The 16351-nt window shown below is 40.0% G+C and overlaps 1 protein-coding gene across 2 annotated transcripts in view; it reads left to right on the forward strand.

Annotated features, from left to right (window-relative positions):
- The first annotated feature begins 692 nt into the window (after positions 1-692).
- tmeff2a (transmembrane protein with EGF-like and two follistatin-like domains 2a) overlaps positions 693-16351 on the forward strand; it is an 80961-nt gene continuing 65302 nt past the window's right edge. For both annotated transcript variants that reach the window (XM_008404284.2, XM_017302359.1), the window contains exons 1-2: positions 693-797; positions 6162-6291. In XM_008404284.2, coding sequence (XP_008402506.1) covers positions 6267-6291 — 25 coding nt within the window. In that variant the 5' untranslated portion in view covers positions 693-797; positions 6162-6266. The remainder of the gene's footprint in view (positions 798-6161; positions 6292-16351) is intronic.

Genomic DNA, 16351 nt, shown 5'->3' on the forward strand with positions numbered 1-16351 from the left:
AGTTGTAATGGACTTATATTGTTTATAAGTTGGATAGGAACGAGGTGAGAGCTAGTTCTCAGCTTGCGGCTGGTTTATTGTTGTCATGGCAACTCCATAGAAAATGCTTACATGATGGCTGTTAGTTACAAATGTCCCCTCTTTGTTCCTCATAGTTTTCATGTGTGGCATCACATGAAAACTATGTATTCGGAGGTGCAAAAAATGGATATGTACAACCAATAGCTATTGATCACTGATGTCATTTTTGCAGGCTTTTAAAAATAAACTCATAAAATGAGATCAAGGACATGGCATTTAAAAAAGAAACAATCAAAATGTGACAACCATTTTGGTTGAATTTTGCTATAAACACTTCCTAAACTCCCCCCCCCCCATTTCAATTAGGTTTATTTATAAAAAAAAAAAAAAATCAAAAATACTTTATTGATCCCAAAGGGAAATTAAATGTTTTTGTAGCTCATTACAGCAAATTCTCCAGAGAGTTATTGTAGATGACACCAATTCACAACAAATGTCTCCTCAAGGCACTTTACAAAAAATAATTTCAGTTCAATCATAAAAACCAAATCTTTTGCAACAGAGCTCAAATTTTAGCTTCTGAACAGGCAACGTGTCAAAAGAAGCCCAAATGGGCGGAAACCTACCCAATCTGGCAACCGGACTGTTTTGGATGTCACGTGACTATTGTGCGTCACACATGCTGTTGCTATGCAGAATATAGGCTGTTCGGGAAATGACAGTTACGCGAAGAAGCTGTAAAAAGGACGAAGGTCCAAGGGTAACACATTTCACAGGTCAGTGAAATGTTTACATTTTTATTTTTTAAAAAGGTTAATATGTCTAAGAAGTGTAAGTTAGCTTTCCTAGTCTGACTTTGATAACATTAAGTCTGCTGCCTAATTCGGTATATTTCGGTTAACACAAAAAAAAAGGCGACCTACAAACTCTGAGCAGGTGTTTAATAAATGAGCTACAGCATCAAGCCTGAAAACATGAAAACTGTAACCGACTGAATGTTTTGTTGTTTGTGTGGGAAATATTTAATGTTTAATGTGCGTTTTTCGGCGTTGATGCTCCTGATGAGCTAGACTAGCTAGTCCTATCGCTAGAGGAGCTTCGGTCAGTGGTTGCCATAGCAACGAGTCTGCGTGGAGAAGACGCAAAGAGCGGGAAAAAAACTTGGACGTCAGTGTTTTTTTTAGCGTTATTTTCCTTTTGCTGTTGCGGACTGCAGCCCTTCTCATTTTTATACGTTTAATAATAGTCAAAAACTGAATTAAATGCTTCGTTTGTTCGTAGAAAGTGGGAATATTTAATATTTCATAAACTATGGTTGTTAAATTTGAACTTTCCATGGCGCCTACAGAGGCAATTATGTAAAATTAAACGAATTATCAAGTATGAAGGAGAGATACGTCAGGTGTTCTCTTGAATACTGACAGAAACCAAGCTGTTTATGGGTTTATATGTAGATACAATACATATTTTACGTTTTAAGAGATTGGAAATTTTCTCAGCTTTATTGTAAGCCATATTTTACAGAAATAAGACTGGAAATAATGGCACTACATGCTGGTCTTTCATTGCACCAGCTGGTTTTACATGAACATGATTCAGTGAGTAGTAGTGGCGCCTGCAGGTGTAGATCACTAGCCATAGCGGCTAACAGGCGCTGTCCTACCTGGTCATATATGCGTATAGGTCTTCCTTCCTGCTTCTCCTGGAAGAAAGCCGGAGGTTGAAGATGTGCCGCCCCCTCCACCGCTTTCCCCCGGGGTGGGAGCCAGATTTTTGAGGGAGATCAAGTGAGGGCTCCGGAGAGTTTTCACAGAAATGAAGGCACTCTTAAAAGACACCCACAGGGTTCTGCTGGGCAGCTTTTGCTTTGTGTTGCATCACGCCTGGCAGAAAAGCGAGTCCCCAGGTTAAGGACAGCCAGAGAGAGAGAGAGAGAGGAGGGGGAGCGGGATGAGAGGAGATGGCATCCAAATAAAAAAATAAAAACCCTGAGCCCTCCAGGAAGTTTCCCCAACCACCTTTGTGGGGTTGCCATATTTCCTGTTTCTCCTTTAAGAGGATTTTCTGTCCTTCTCTTTCTTTTAGCGTCTTTTATGATGGTATTTTTTCCCCTCCTTTTCTTCAGGCGCTGCAGCTCTTTTTCATAGTGTGCCAGGTTTTTGTTGAGCCAGGACTCTGTCTCACGTCTCTATGTTGCACTTTTCTCTCCCTCCATGTAGGTCTGTTTCTTCCCGTTAGCCCAGTGTCACTCGTCTTCTTTACTCCCAATCATTTCTGCAGACTATTTTCTGCTTTTTCTCCCTGAATCCTTTGATCGGGAGCCAGAGTGGCTTCTTGTTCTCCTCCCTTCACTGTCTTTGTCTCCTTCCATCTCAGCCCGATTAAAATGTGAAACACATTTCATTGTTTCTTCTGTCCTAAGATCCTGAGACAATATTTTCCTCCTGATTATCAAATMTTTGCTGTGTTTGAAGCAGGATTTGGCACGACGAGCTAAAAAGATGCTKTGCTGACTCTAAACCACTAATCATTTTGTTTTGCTAACGCTAAAATGCTACACCAATATGGTATTTAGCGAACACTAACGCTAAAGTCCTAACTGCTCTTGAAAGATTTCAATTTAAATGTATTTTTTTTACATGTCCCATGAAGTTCCTAGGTATTGAGCTTATGTTGATACCTTGTTCTATACTGTTTCAAATAAAGTTATTGTGAAAAAATAAAGAACATCAGGRCAGGAAACAGAACTGCAGCGTCGTTTTCACCCATTTCAGAATAAGAGCATGAATATAAATAGCCAACTTCTTATACAATTCTTGAGTCATTGATTAAAACTTCAGCACTAATGTCAAACTTTATTAAAGTAAAAGTTTAAAGTGCTTTTGTAAACTGGTGCTTTTGAATCTATTTGGAAAAATTAATTTAGGCGAAGCTAAGTGTCCTGGATGTTTTCAAGGTTAGCAAGAATGCTGAAGCTAATACTGAAAAAGATGAGGGAGAAAACGGTCAATAACCAGAAGTTCAACACAGATGTCAAATTTTATTGAACTGAAAGTTTACGAAACAGATATGTAAATTAGTGCTTTTCAAGTTATCTGTTAAAATTAATTTAGGGGAAGCTAAGTGTGCTAAATGTTTTAAGTTAGCAAAAATGATAAGCTAAAAAATTAGCTCTGTCATTAACAGATTAGTGAAGGTTTGTACTAACTGCTAACACGATGCTAGCTCAGTGTTAACCTGGCTTAAAAACATAATTTTTTGTAAAATTCCACCTTTATTCTGCTAATATTATGTCTGTATTGTTTTACATAATAAAGCTACTTTTTGAAAAATATATTCTGTCATTTAAAAAAAATGTAGAAAAATAAAGCGAGGAAAAATAACGATTTAAGATCAGATCTGCTGTGAAAGAAGCTGGTAGTGATTACTGTACGGTTGTAGTTGTGAGAAATATTTCTTGAAAAGGTTTTCTCTTAAAAAAATCAACTATTATTTCACATGTGAATTATTTCAGATCCTGAATCTGTTCGTCGTTCCTTCTCCATGCGTGTGAAGTTTCATACTTTTTCACCAAACGTTTGTCGCCGTTTAATAAAGTAACCAGGTATCGTGCAGCAGCTCCTCTGACAGCTGGGGGCCTCTTCCCAGGGAACTGTGGGTAATATTTTTCCACTGAATAATCACGTTTGTTATTCCAGCGGTGTAGCAGCAGTGGGGGAAAAAAAAAAAATCAATATGAAATCAAATGAATATCTCTGCTGCCCCCAAAAAAAGGGACACAGAGACTGAGTCCTGCAGCGCCATCAGTCATCTGAAAGAGCCAGGCGTGTTCTGCAGCCAGCAAACCGTGTGGGGATATGAATGAGTAATGTTCCTCTGTACCTTAACAGCTATTTTCCTGAGTGCCCTTGAGCAAGTCACTTAACCTCCCACTGCTCCAGTGGAGCAACACGAGCAGATCAGCAGGAGGTGAAAACTGTTTCTCTGCACAGCTCCGCGGCCGTTCGCAGATCCAAAGTACGGAGAACGACGAAAAACGGAACAAGTTGCTGTTTTTTATTCTGTTTAAAAGCTAAAAAATGATTAAAAAGCTGCGCAGCATGCATCCTGGTTCTGGTTCTGGACTCAGCATTTTAGGGCTGATAATGAATTAGCTTCCTCCCAGCTGAATGTACACAGAAAACAGGCTAAACTGTAGAAAATGGCTGCAGGAAGTCATCACTTTGAGAGCTTCGAGCCTGTTCGTTCGTCCTTCTTCACGTTTTCCCTCCAATCAGCCATAAATTCATCCTTTATCGGGCCTGGATTCAGATCTTCAGCTTTTCTTTCAAATTTGGCTCCTTTTTCACAGTTTCAGTCCAGTTCTTAACCATTTTCACAAAAGTACCAGACAGACACAGAAAGGAAAGAAATCTTCTTGAAATTTAGTCTTTATGATAAAGAACTGAGGAAGTGAGAACAAAAAGGCAAAATCTGGATTTTTACAGCGACATATTAACGTCATTGTAGATAAATGAAAAAGGAGTTAATTTCTGGCAAAAAACTCATAATTTTGAACCTAATCTGAGATATTTTCTATTCTATTATTTTGTGTTCTCTTTTTTTGCGATCTTTCGCTGCGTTCAGACAGCAGCTCTCGATGATCACGTTTTTTGGATGAAATCCACAACCGCAGCGCGATCTTTATGGAAGTAATACGGCCGGCGCCGGCGCTTGTGGATCGATTTCGGACTTATCCAGAGCCTATGGTGTCGTCACCAAATCATAACAAGATGAAGGAAGTTAATAACTAGAGAGTTTTGGTCTTCAGTTTCTGTAGATTCGTCTGTTTGGATGTGGAGTCGGAACGAAGATCGGTGGGATTGTGATGTGAGGCGTTCACTGACAGCCTGCTTTCATAATGTCATAATTATCATTCTGAGCCGTTGTTTAGATTTGCAGCGTCTGACTTCTTCTGGTGCAGAATTATGACGTCAAACTGCAGACACTTTCAAAGCAACTGGATACTATTTTGTTTCACATATGGAAGTGGCTCAAATCGGATTATTTTGTGGTGAAGAAGTTGGAGTTGAGTCACATTTAGCTGCTGTGTAAATGTAGCCTTAGATCTATGATTTATCTTCTGTGATTTGTAGTTTCGTTGAGTTTTTGTTCACCTCCCTTTTAGTAAGTTTCCTCTTTGAGTGCCTTAACGCCAGCCCTGTTTATTCCGCTTTAATCCAACTCCAGTCCGTTTGTCCAGGTCATTTTGGGCGCGTGAATGCTAATGGACCCAAAAAATCAAACTCTGGTCCTCCAGACTTTGCTCTGGGTTTGGTTGAAGTGAACTCTGCTTTGGTTTGAATGCATATGTGAACGCCAAGTGGACCAGACACTGACCAAAAGCAGGAAGTGGTCTACAACGCAGGGCATTCTGGGTAAATTCTTCTAAAAGAGATATGTTAGCTTAGCGCTAGAGGGAGAAATTACTCCTGGTCTTTATCCAAAAACAAGACAAATCCTCATACCACTAAAATCTGATGCCACTTAATTTTTGTTTCCATTTTGTGAGGACAGAAGTTGCGCCCAACTTCTTCAGGAGGTTTTAGTGTTATTTTCTTCAGTGGTTCTTGTTGCGGCGCCCCCACAGGCCAGGAGGGGAACCGTTTTGTCAGAGGTTTTGGTTGGTTTGACTCGGAGCCGAGAGAAAGAACCACAGCAGCTGGAGATGGAACAGATGATGAAGTTTTGGTCTCGAATCAAACCGAGTCCACCGGACTGTCAGGTGAACTATTAGTTTCCAAGCTTGCATTCTGCCACAGCTGCTGCTCATCACATCTGACTGGTTCGTTCGGGTGCCCTGTCGTCTCCTCCCCAGCCTCTGGGTTTTATAGTTCAGGTAACAGATTCTCCCGTTAACATGTAGTAGAGTGACAGTAGCAATGAACGTTCAGACTCCATGAACTAATCTGAAGATGATTCCTCCATGCTGGCCTCTGTTTTGGTTCATTCGCAGCTTGGGAAGTGAACGTTTCTGTTTGAAAATACTGAATGTACTAAATGTAAGCTTGTTGGTCAGCTTCATTTCATCCTTAGACTCTAATGAATTCAGGTATCAGTTTCTGAATGTTTTTTCGTCCTGGTTTTCTCTTCCTCTGCAGTGCAACAACGACTACGCCCCGGTGTGCGGCTCCAACAACAAGAACTACCAGAACGAGTGTTTCCTCCGCAGAGACGCCTGCAAGCTGCAGTCTGAAGTCCTTATTATGTCAGAGGGAGACTGTCCTGCCGGTACGCAGATTTATATCATAGCACACACACATGAACACACACACACAGCTGCAGAGGAGCCTAGAGCACTGAGCAAATGCGCAAACATGCTTGGGGAGAGTTTATTGTTGTCAGGAGGGAAAGTTCCTGCAGATATGAGGTGGAAGAGTGGAGCAAATCCTAAAATAATAAAACAATTAATAGAGTTTTAACTTGGTTTCATGAAGTAGATGCATTAACCTGAGTTAAAATAAGTATCGATGCTTCCTGTGATCCTCTCCATCATGCTGCAGATGAACCTGAGGATCAAACCCTGACTCATATTGACCCACTCTTGTCTTTTTAGAGCTTGCGGGTTTTCAGCTTCTGTTTCTACATCTGCTTTCTGCTCAGATCAATGGCGTTTCCTGACTTGCTCTGATCTTTGATCGACTTTTTCACAACTTTAGCCTTTTTTTATGCTGGGAAATCCACTGATCCTCATCAAACTGCACTGGATGCGCTGGGAGAAGTTTCTCTTGAATTGTGTTTTGATCCTAATTTCATCCATGGTGGTGTTGGCTAGCTGTTGATCCTGGTTCTTCCTGAATCTCTGAGGTTGTTTTGATGCAAAGTTATCATGGCTGCAGCTTTTCTGCTTTTCTCTGGATTAAACTGTTGCTAGCGCTGACCAATAAACAATTTGTTAAAAAATTGTTTACCTGTCAAACCCGGTAAAAATATTTTTTTTAATCAAAAACAGGAAAAGGGATTTATTCTTTTATAAATATATACAACCTAACAACTTCCACTATTATGCTAACAGGGGAGCTAATTTTTCATTTTGCGTTTTAGGTAACTTTAAAAACACCTAGCTAACTTTAGCTTCCCCTAAAGTTAGCTAGGGGAAGCTAGCTAACTTCCCCCAGCTAACTAGGGGAAGTTAGCTAGGGGAAGCTAGCTAACTTTCCCTAGCTAACTTCTGTTCTGGTTCTGTGTTTGGTTCAACACAGAACCAAAAGTTCTGTGTTGAACTTTTGGTTATCGACTGTTAAGAATAAACGTTTATAATCATGCTCTTATTTTGAAGTGGTTGAAGTCTGTTCACCCAGCAGTTCCATTTCCTCTCCTCATGTTCTCCACCCGTGACGCAATTTAGCAGATGACATTTACTTTGTACCCAGAATGCATCGCTGTAGGACTACCTAGTTCTTTTGTACTCAAAATTAGCAACCAAAATTAGCAACATAGTTAGCAAAACTCAACAACTAAAAATTCAAACCATGAGAGAAAGGTCTGTTAATGAAGGGAGGTATGCTATGTAACTTGAACGTTTACAGAGCAGCCGAATAATTTAGCGCTTTAGAATTTATCAGGAAAAATGAATTTAGGTGAAGCTAACCTCTACATCTAAGAACAGGAAGGATAATTCAAAACAAAAGTTTATACGGCTGATCAACAAGTGGAAGTTATTCAGCTAGCAAATTTATTTTAGCATCACTAGGAAGAAAAATGCTGTTTTTAATGCGTTTCAAAGGCAGTCAGAAAGTGGGCGGAGCCAAGAGACAGTTAGGGGCGTGGCCAAATGTGGGGAGGACAAGAGGGAATAAGCAGAGTTCAGGAAGAAAAACAATATGTTGCCAATTTGGCACTTTGTTGCTATATTTACCCACTTTTTAGATTGTTTTTTCAAACAGTGACAAATCTAGACATATTACTGGAAATATTTGTGGCGACAGCATATGAAGCAGCGATTTTTCTGCTGAACAGTCGTAACCAATAGGAAAATTTAACTGCAACAGCCTCTGTTCAACCCAAAGAGGGCAGCACTGAGACGACTTTCAGGCAAAAATACTGCAGAACTGAACAAATTTACGCTAAAATGTCAGCACAAAAACATGAAGTTCAAACATTTAAGGATTAATTTAGAGAGTTTATTAGCCAAAAAGAAGTTAATTTATGGTTTAGTTACACTTTAAAGAAACATTGCTATAGAAATATTGTCCAGATTCTGTACTAATATGAATCTATCTAACGCGTATCATCGTCTTGTGTTTAATTCAACGCTCTGGTTGCATTGTGATCCTCTGTTAGCTGCAGAAAACAGCTAACATTTAATTAGCACAGATTTGTTTTGTTGCAATWGAGGCTGTTTATTTGTGGCCAACAGAGACTTTATATAAAAGAGCGCACACAGTTACTCCAGCTGATTCCAGTAATTTATCTATGAAATTGATCTTTTTTCTTTTTTTTTTGATCTAACAGCCTTTATTCATTATGTTTTTATGAGCCGCTTTCATTGATGGCATCACCTGAGCCCCGTCTTTCCCCCTGGTGGAAAGAGAAAAGACTCGGTGTCATTTTCACACATAATTGGGATTAGAGTTAGCTGATGAAGCTGGTGTTGAAGCTGGTGTTGAAGCGGTTGAAGCGCCTGCGTGGGCGTCGCAGGTCGGAGAGGTCGGAAAGGTGGCGCTCTCCATTAGCCGTGCTGTGAAGAGCAGGAGTGCTGCATAAAGAAGGCATCGCTATTCCTGATCACTCACTGAGCATTCAGCAACATTTCTCTGCAGATTTTAGTTCACAGAGCTAAAAGTTTCCTGGATCTCTGGCAACATTTAGACCAAATGAAGCCCAATAAGTTTAAACTTTGTTCGTTTATTAGGTTATTTTACTTACAATATGGGAAAATATCTTGCTATAAGTGAATTTATCTGCCAATGGAACTATTAACGGTTTCACTAATATTTAGGAATAATTTACCTAAATATTTGTTGCTGAAAAGTTACACGTAAGTTTGTTTGTTTTTTTTATTTCAACTGTACAAACATATTTACACAAGAAACTAGACAAAAATATGTGGTAAGATTCTGTGTTTCTGCAATGCACATATTAAACTCCATGAAGATTAAATCAAATTGAACTGAAATGAAAATAAATCTCAATAGGAAAATAAAATAAAAAAATAATTAAACTGGAAAACATAAAAATACACAATTAAGTGAATTAAAATAAATAAAAAAATGTTATTTTAATTAAACAGAATGAGAGATGTTCACTAGGAATCAGCCTTTTTAGGTTTTAGCTGAGCAGCTTTTATTTTGTTTTAGACAAAAACAGTTGGCAAAATGTGTTTTTACAGTGCTCGGTTTGTCTGTCCTCAAAGCTAACTTTTTTTTTCACATGGCACTTTTGATTTCTTATTTAATGGAGATAACGCAGTTACAAAACTGTGTTTTCTCTCCATTAGCGGCATAGCGACAAACATTTGCACACATTTGTTACAGAAACTGTTGCCGTTAGCATGCATACGCTCACGGTGCGTTTAAAGACGGCTCTGAAAAACACGGTCCCGCCTGTTAGCATCAGATTAAACCTTTGCGACGGCGGTCCGTCGCTCCATGGCTGCCTGTGATGTAGAAAACTCTTGATGAATGAATTTCTCCCCAGATGACTCTTGAGATCAGTGGCGACCCTAAAAATGGCCGCCGGGACCGGAGTGTGAATAAAACATTTTTTTGTGAAGAGGCATTTTGGGCAGAAATAAAAATCCTGATAATTTCCTTTCTTTGAATCCTGGCAGGTGACAGTGTTAATATAGTTCTGGGTTTTTCATTATAGTTTAGGTTTTATTTAGTTTTTTTAGTCTAATTCAGTTTTAGTTTTTAGAGTGTGTTTGTAGTTTTTATTTGTTAAATATTGTTTAGTTTCAGTTTAATTTCTATTAGTTATAGTGGTAGTTTTAGTTTTTTTCACACTTTGGTTAATTTTTAAGTGCAGAATTCAAAAAGCATTGTGATTATGTTTGTGTCAATTATGTTTATGTGATTATGTTTATGTTTTTGTCAGTTTTTGTACTTTTGCTTGTTTTAGTTAACTATAGTAACTTTGTTATGGAGCTGGTTTGTATAAAAACGCAGCGAAACAGAAGATAATCCTTTCAAATAACGTGTTGAATTATTGTTGCCGTTTTGCGTTAATTTGCCCAAAGCTGACAAACTGCTTGTGTGGAGGGAAAAAATCAGTTTCACATCAGCTAAAAAATACATTCATGATCACAAAAATAAAGGATATTACATTTATAATTTCATTATGTTTTAGTTAGTTTTATAAACGCATGATTTAGTTTCAGTTTATATTTTTTTCCATTAATTACAATCAATGAAAATTTTTGTCAGTTTTTGTACTTTTGCTTGTTTTAGTTAATTATAATAACTTTGTTAACGAGCTGGTTTGTGTAAAAACACCCCATCWGGACTGAATTAAATCTTGGTATGAATTTATTTCGTCTTTGTTTTCTGTCTTTGCCACTTTAATCCTTAAGTGACACGCTTAGCGGGATGAGCTGGTTGAAGGAGGAATCTACCAGTTAATGAGTCACGTTGTGAATAATGTGCTGATGGTTGAGGCTGAGCAGCTCCGCTGGCGAGGTGATGCGCGGCGCGTTGTAGAGCTATGTGAATCAGACTGGCTGACTCAGTTAGCTGCTCTGACAGAAGTCCATTAAAGGAGCCGTGAATGGAGAGGAGCTGTGTGTGTGTGTGTGTGTGTGTGTGTGTGTGTGTGTGTGTGTGTGTGTGTGTGTGTGTGTGTGTGTGTGTGTNAGCTGATCTGATCGATTAATAAGCTGATCTGATCGATTAATAAGCTGATCTGATCAATTAATCAGCTGATCTGATCGATTAATCAGCTGATATGATCGATTAATCGGCTGATCTGATCGAATAATCGGCTGATCTGATCGATTAATCGGCTGATCTGATCGAATAATCGGCCGATCTGATCGAATAATCGGCCGATCTGATCGAATAATCGGCTGATCTGATCGATTAATCAGCTGATCTAATCGATTGATCAGCTGATTAATCGGCTGATCAGATCAGCCGATTAATCGATCAGATGAAGTGATTAATCGAACAGATGAAGTGATTAATCGATCAGATCAACTGATTAATCGATCAAATGAGGTGAGTAATCGATCAGATGAAGTGATTAATCAATCAGATTAGCTAATTAATCGATCAGACGAAGTGATTAATCGATCAGATCAGGTGATTAATCGATCAGACGAAGTGATTAATCGATCAGATCATTTGATTAATCGATCAGATCAGCTGATTAATCGATCAGATCAGCTGATTAATCGATCAGATCAGCTGATTAATCGATCAGATCAGCCTCCGTCCTCAGTGGGTCCGGATGGTTCTGCTCTCCATCCTTTGGTTCCCGTCTTCCGTCCTTCAACGTGTTTGGATGTAAATGTGGATTTCCCAAAGTCTCTTTCCTGCTGATGTGCGATAATAAACCAAAACACAGACCCACTGTTGCCATGGCAACCCCTCATCTTAAAAAAGAAGAAGAATACTCAACACCAAAGCACCAACGGGAGTGAAATTACAGCGCGATGCAAAGTTTCTGATTGTTCTGAGTGTCTTTTGATTTCTGATGAGGTGACAGTCGGATACTGACTGCTCAGGCATAACCGCGTCATTTACTGTGGTTTCTAGAAGCGCTAATAGAAACAAGCAGCAAAATGAATGGAGGAGGTGTTTTAATGAGCTGCTCATCCTTAAATACGCCATTAAAAATTTTTTAAAAAGCAGCATAAAGGCTTGTCGATCCCATTTAGGCGATTGCGTTTTAACTCCATCAGATTTGAGCTAATGGCGCTGAAATGAAGATTGTTGACGGGGAAAACGAAGCGGCTTGCAAGTTCGCCGCGGCATCGGAGAGCGGGCCTTTTTATTGAAACACAGAGCAGAGCGCGGGAGCAGCGGCTCGGCCGATAAGCCTTTCTTTTGGCACGGGGGATAACGGCGTAATCTGGGCCGAGAGGGAGAGGATCTGCAAATGAGATGGAGGCAAAGTCGTTAGATCCCTTCATCCACGCAGGTTCTGCGCCTCCATTCCCATCTCTCACCTCGCCCGCTTCGCTGTTTCTTTATCTCTCCATGGGAACGTATCCAATCATGCCACTCTGAAATTATTACTGAGATTTCCTCTATCGCTCACAGTGTGTGTGTGTGTGTGTGTGTGTGTGTGTGTGTGTGTGTGTGTGTGTGTGTGTGTGTGTGTGTGTGTGATCCAGTTCTGAATCATCTGGCAGACCAGCAGCATAAAGACTCTTTTCTTTCATGCAGCATTTAGAAAAGCTAATTCAGGATTTGCGAACAGGGAGGCTGTTGTGGTTCTGTCCCGTTATTCTGGCTAAACGAGGTCACTGTACACAAATATTCAGTGTGTGTGAATGAATAGACATCCTACAGCGGCCACACCGTCTCTTCTCAGCTGCTTTTTTTACACACTCTTGATTTATGACTGAATTAACTTTTCCTGACAACGACACGATGACTGCAAGCCATTTCATTCTCTGTTAAAGGGCCGGTGTCGTGTTTTACAGTCACACAGAGACGTTTTGTAGCACAGTAAAGTAGGGCTGAAAAACGCATCACAAAATAAGCGCTTCATATTGGTTAATATCAATAATTATTGATTAGTTTTTCTGGATTACAGCCTGTTGCTAGGAAATGGCACTAGTGGCGTGCCATTTCCTAGCAACAGGGCGTTGCTAGGTAACCAAAGAGTGAGTGAGTTAGTTGATTCCACCCATTGTGCTAAGCTAACAGTGAGAGGTTGAGTGACTAAAGTTTTTCCTCTGCTTACATCTCCCAGAATGCTGTGCGGTTCTGGATCAGAGTTCAGTGAATATTCTATATTTTAATTATTGAATATTCTATCAGATGTATTATTATTGATACTGAACGTGTGTCTGTCGTGATATATATCGTTATTGATTTATTGGTCAGCCCTACAAAAAGCCGGTTCACTATTTTACTTTCAGATGATTTAAAAATGCTAAAAGTAACAAAACAGATCTGACTTTGTAATTTAATGCCTTGAAATCGGGCCTCTGTCTCTTTAAGAAGCTCCTGCTCGTTCTGAAGCTCCGCCTTCAGGAAGTCATCCCAACATGGCTCCTCTATTAACCCTTTAACAACATTTATGCCAGAGTCACCCTGAGAAGTAGCTCCTAACTTGAGCTTAGCAGGGGTTTGCTAATTGCTGCTGACTAGTCTGAAGGAGCTGACTGGGGGAGGAGCTGTGCCTCGAGGGCGGAGCTAGGTCACAGCTGAATGGTTGCCATGGAGATTAGAGGATTTCTCAAACATGCATGAAAAGAATCACCGACATGCCAGGTTTGTTTTTGGTGAGGGAATAACACTATAACATGATGGAAAGATATAAAAAAGGAATTTCACATAATACTGTCCCTGTAATGCAGAACATTTCTAGAAAAAACAAGAAAATATGAGTTTGAAAAGTCAAGCATTTTCAAGTTTTGAAACTCTGAAATTTTCAAGCTTTTCTCAAGAAAATTTCTGAAATTAATCTAAAAATTTCTGAGTTTTTTGGCAGGAATACGCTCCTCTTTTTTGTACGTAAATAATGGCCCTTATAGATTTTACATTCTTCTTTTAATTGTCTTTAGTTGCTGGATGCTGTTTATCAATAAAAGTTTCACACATCATCGCGTTTTAAACCAGCCTGGATGGACGGCTTCGTCCTCTCACACTCCATCATCAGCATATTTTTATTCATGAAGCCATATTTAGACGTCCTCCTTCATGTTGGACTTTCTCTGTTTCTGCGAACTTATTTTTGCTTTTTTGGTGCCTGAAGTCTGGAATAAACTTTAAACCTTTTCAGTTTTCTGCTCCGTCTTGTTGAACTGTCTCAGGAATCATCTGCAGCTCAGCTATCTGCTCCCTTTTTTTTTTTTCCTCCTGAATTTCAACCCACTGGTGATAAATATCTGTTTGCTTTATAATAATCAAAGTGTGAAATGAAAACAAAGTTTCAGTGGGGTTTGTTGTGTGGTAATCGCGGTAACCAGGACGCCCCCCTGCCTGTGTGGGAGCGGCCTTACGTAACCGTTAAACACGACACTTTCTCGTGGGGGAACAATGGTGGGCGGGACTTCCTGTGATGTAGCCCGCGCTGCGCTGCGATTGGTCGGTTTTCTCAGCTAAATCACCGTTAAAACTCTCAGAGTACGAAGAGAGAGAGAGATGTCACGTTTGCGGCAGCAGGGTGACGGTGTTTATCTCCCGATCTGTTTCACTCGCCCTCCATCCTGCTAAAATCCTGTTAGCAGAAAGCGAGCAGCGTGTGATGGAGACGCACTCAAAGCCGGTTTCCTGCTGAGGGCCGGGAGATTACACCACAAAGCTGCCGGTTAAACAGAAAACTCCCAGTCAGGAGGAGATAAAGGGGGGGAAAAAACATGGGCCTACCTTTAAATCTGCACGAAACGTTCAGCAGATCATCATTAAACAAATCAGGCAAGTTTATTTTATACAACATTTCAGCAACAAGGCAGTTCAAAGTGCTTCACGTCATGAAAACACAGAACCCAGTTTTAAACACGTTCGCCGCTCTGTGCCGTCTCTGCCGTGGCTTCGTGGGAGTCTTTATGGCTGGGAAGAGCCGTCTGCTGCTGCTGGAGACGGCAGCGACCGGGCCGCGACCCGGCAGCGACCGGGCCGCTCAGACGAGTCAAGTCAGTCTGTCGGTCCAACAAGCTGAAAGTGACGCTGCTCTACTGGACGGCTCTGCAGTAAGACTGGAAACCAGTGACTGGAATGGGAGTGAACCCAACTATGACTGGGCTAAAAAGGCTGGGAGGCTTTAAAAAAAGTATAATTTTAGTCATTAAAACACCAAATATACCTTAACATGCATTACTGTGCATTAGTAATGCGTATTTCTGGGCATAATAATGAATATTCTGACAATTAATAAAATAATCAGACAAATGAAAATGGAAAATTCTGCAGATTTTTCATTTTACCACTCAACTTTATATTATACAAAATTAGAAATAGGGGTCCAAATAAAAATGATCCTGACGGTTACTCAGTTAGTCATATCTAACACTGAAAACGACTTTTGGTTTAAATACTTAAACTTTTTTTTGACAATATTAGAAATGCATTAAAAGATGCAAATAAACAAATAATTTAATTACTTTTTTAAATAAGACAAATATTTTGTCGGCTAAATGTATGTTTAATCTAAAAAATATATATATTACATTTTTGTCTTGGTTTTGGCAGTTTTGGTTATTTCACAGCGATTTGTCCTGAACGACACCACCACCGCTAATCCACCTCCTTTGCTTTTGCCGCTGTCCTTTAAATCTCTGCATGACATAAAAGAAATTCCTGCGAACTTTAATCTTCCTTTGTGCGAATCCCGTTTCCCTCCTGATGGACATCCTGACCTGCCGTATCCGGAGGGAGCAGCAGGTGTTTGCAGAACCCGACCGGCTCCCAGACGGTCCGGTCCAAACAGCAAACAAACAGACGGCCTGCTGGGAGAAACCTTCATGCTAAGCATGCAAACATGGCCGCCTTTCATGTTCTCAACAGCAGCTGCTGCAGGGAGCCGAAAATATCAGATTGTGACATTTACTGAAAACCGGAATTAGAAGGAAAAATAAAAAAGTTATTTTTCTGTTCTGGTTACCTTCAGCCAAGGAGAATAAAGTTGTGATTTAAAGTCAGCGGACGGGAAAGCTCCAGAGGAAGCTGATTAGCCCAGGATGGCAGCTCTTCCTGAACACACCAGGAGGAAAGTTGAGCTTTAGCTTAGCCAAGCGAAGCAAAACCTCAACGTCTCCCTGCTTCCTCCCCACCGGGGAGCGAAGCAGCAGCAGCTCCTGAACGTCCAGAACAAAACCGTCTCCGTCCAGACGGATCCAATCATTACGACCAGCGCTGTCCAAACTGTGGGCACCCAGAGCCAAAACCCCCAAGCTTCAACTGTTCAGGGCCCACATTTTAATTCTTTTCACCATTTAAAAAATATATTAAAAAAATAATATTCACTTTTTTACCTGCACAACAATAAATAAAAGTTAATGTTTTACGTTTGACTTAATTTTTTTTAGTTATTTTGCGTTTTGTTTTATTCTCAGGAACAAAAATAAGAATTTTCTCCTACAAACTTTGCCATATTTAGCCAAAGATAATGGATGGATGTGAGTGAAAACTTGCTAGATTAAAAGAAACTAAACATATCTTTAAGAAGATGTAAACTT

This window comes from Poecilia reticulata, linkage group LG2 (genome assembly GCF_000633615.1).
Source record: "Poecilia reticulata strain Guanapo linkage group LG2, Guppy_female_1.0+MT, whole genome shotgun sequence".
Classification (NCBI taxonomy): domain Eukaryota; kingdom Metazoa; phylum Chordata; class Actinopteri; order Cyprinodontiformes; family Poeciliidae; genus Poecilia; species Poecilia reticulata.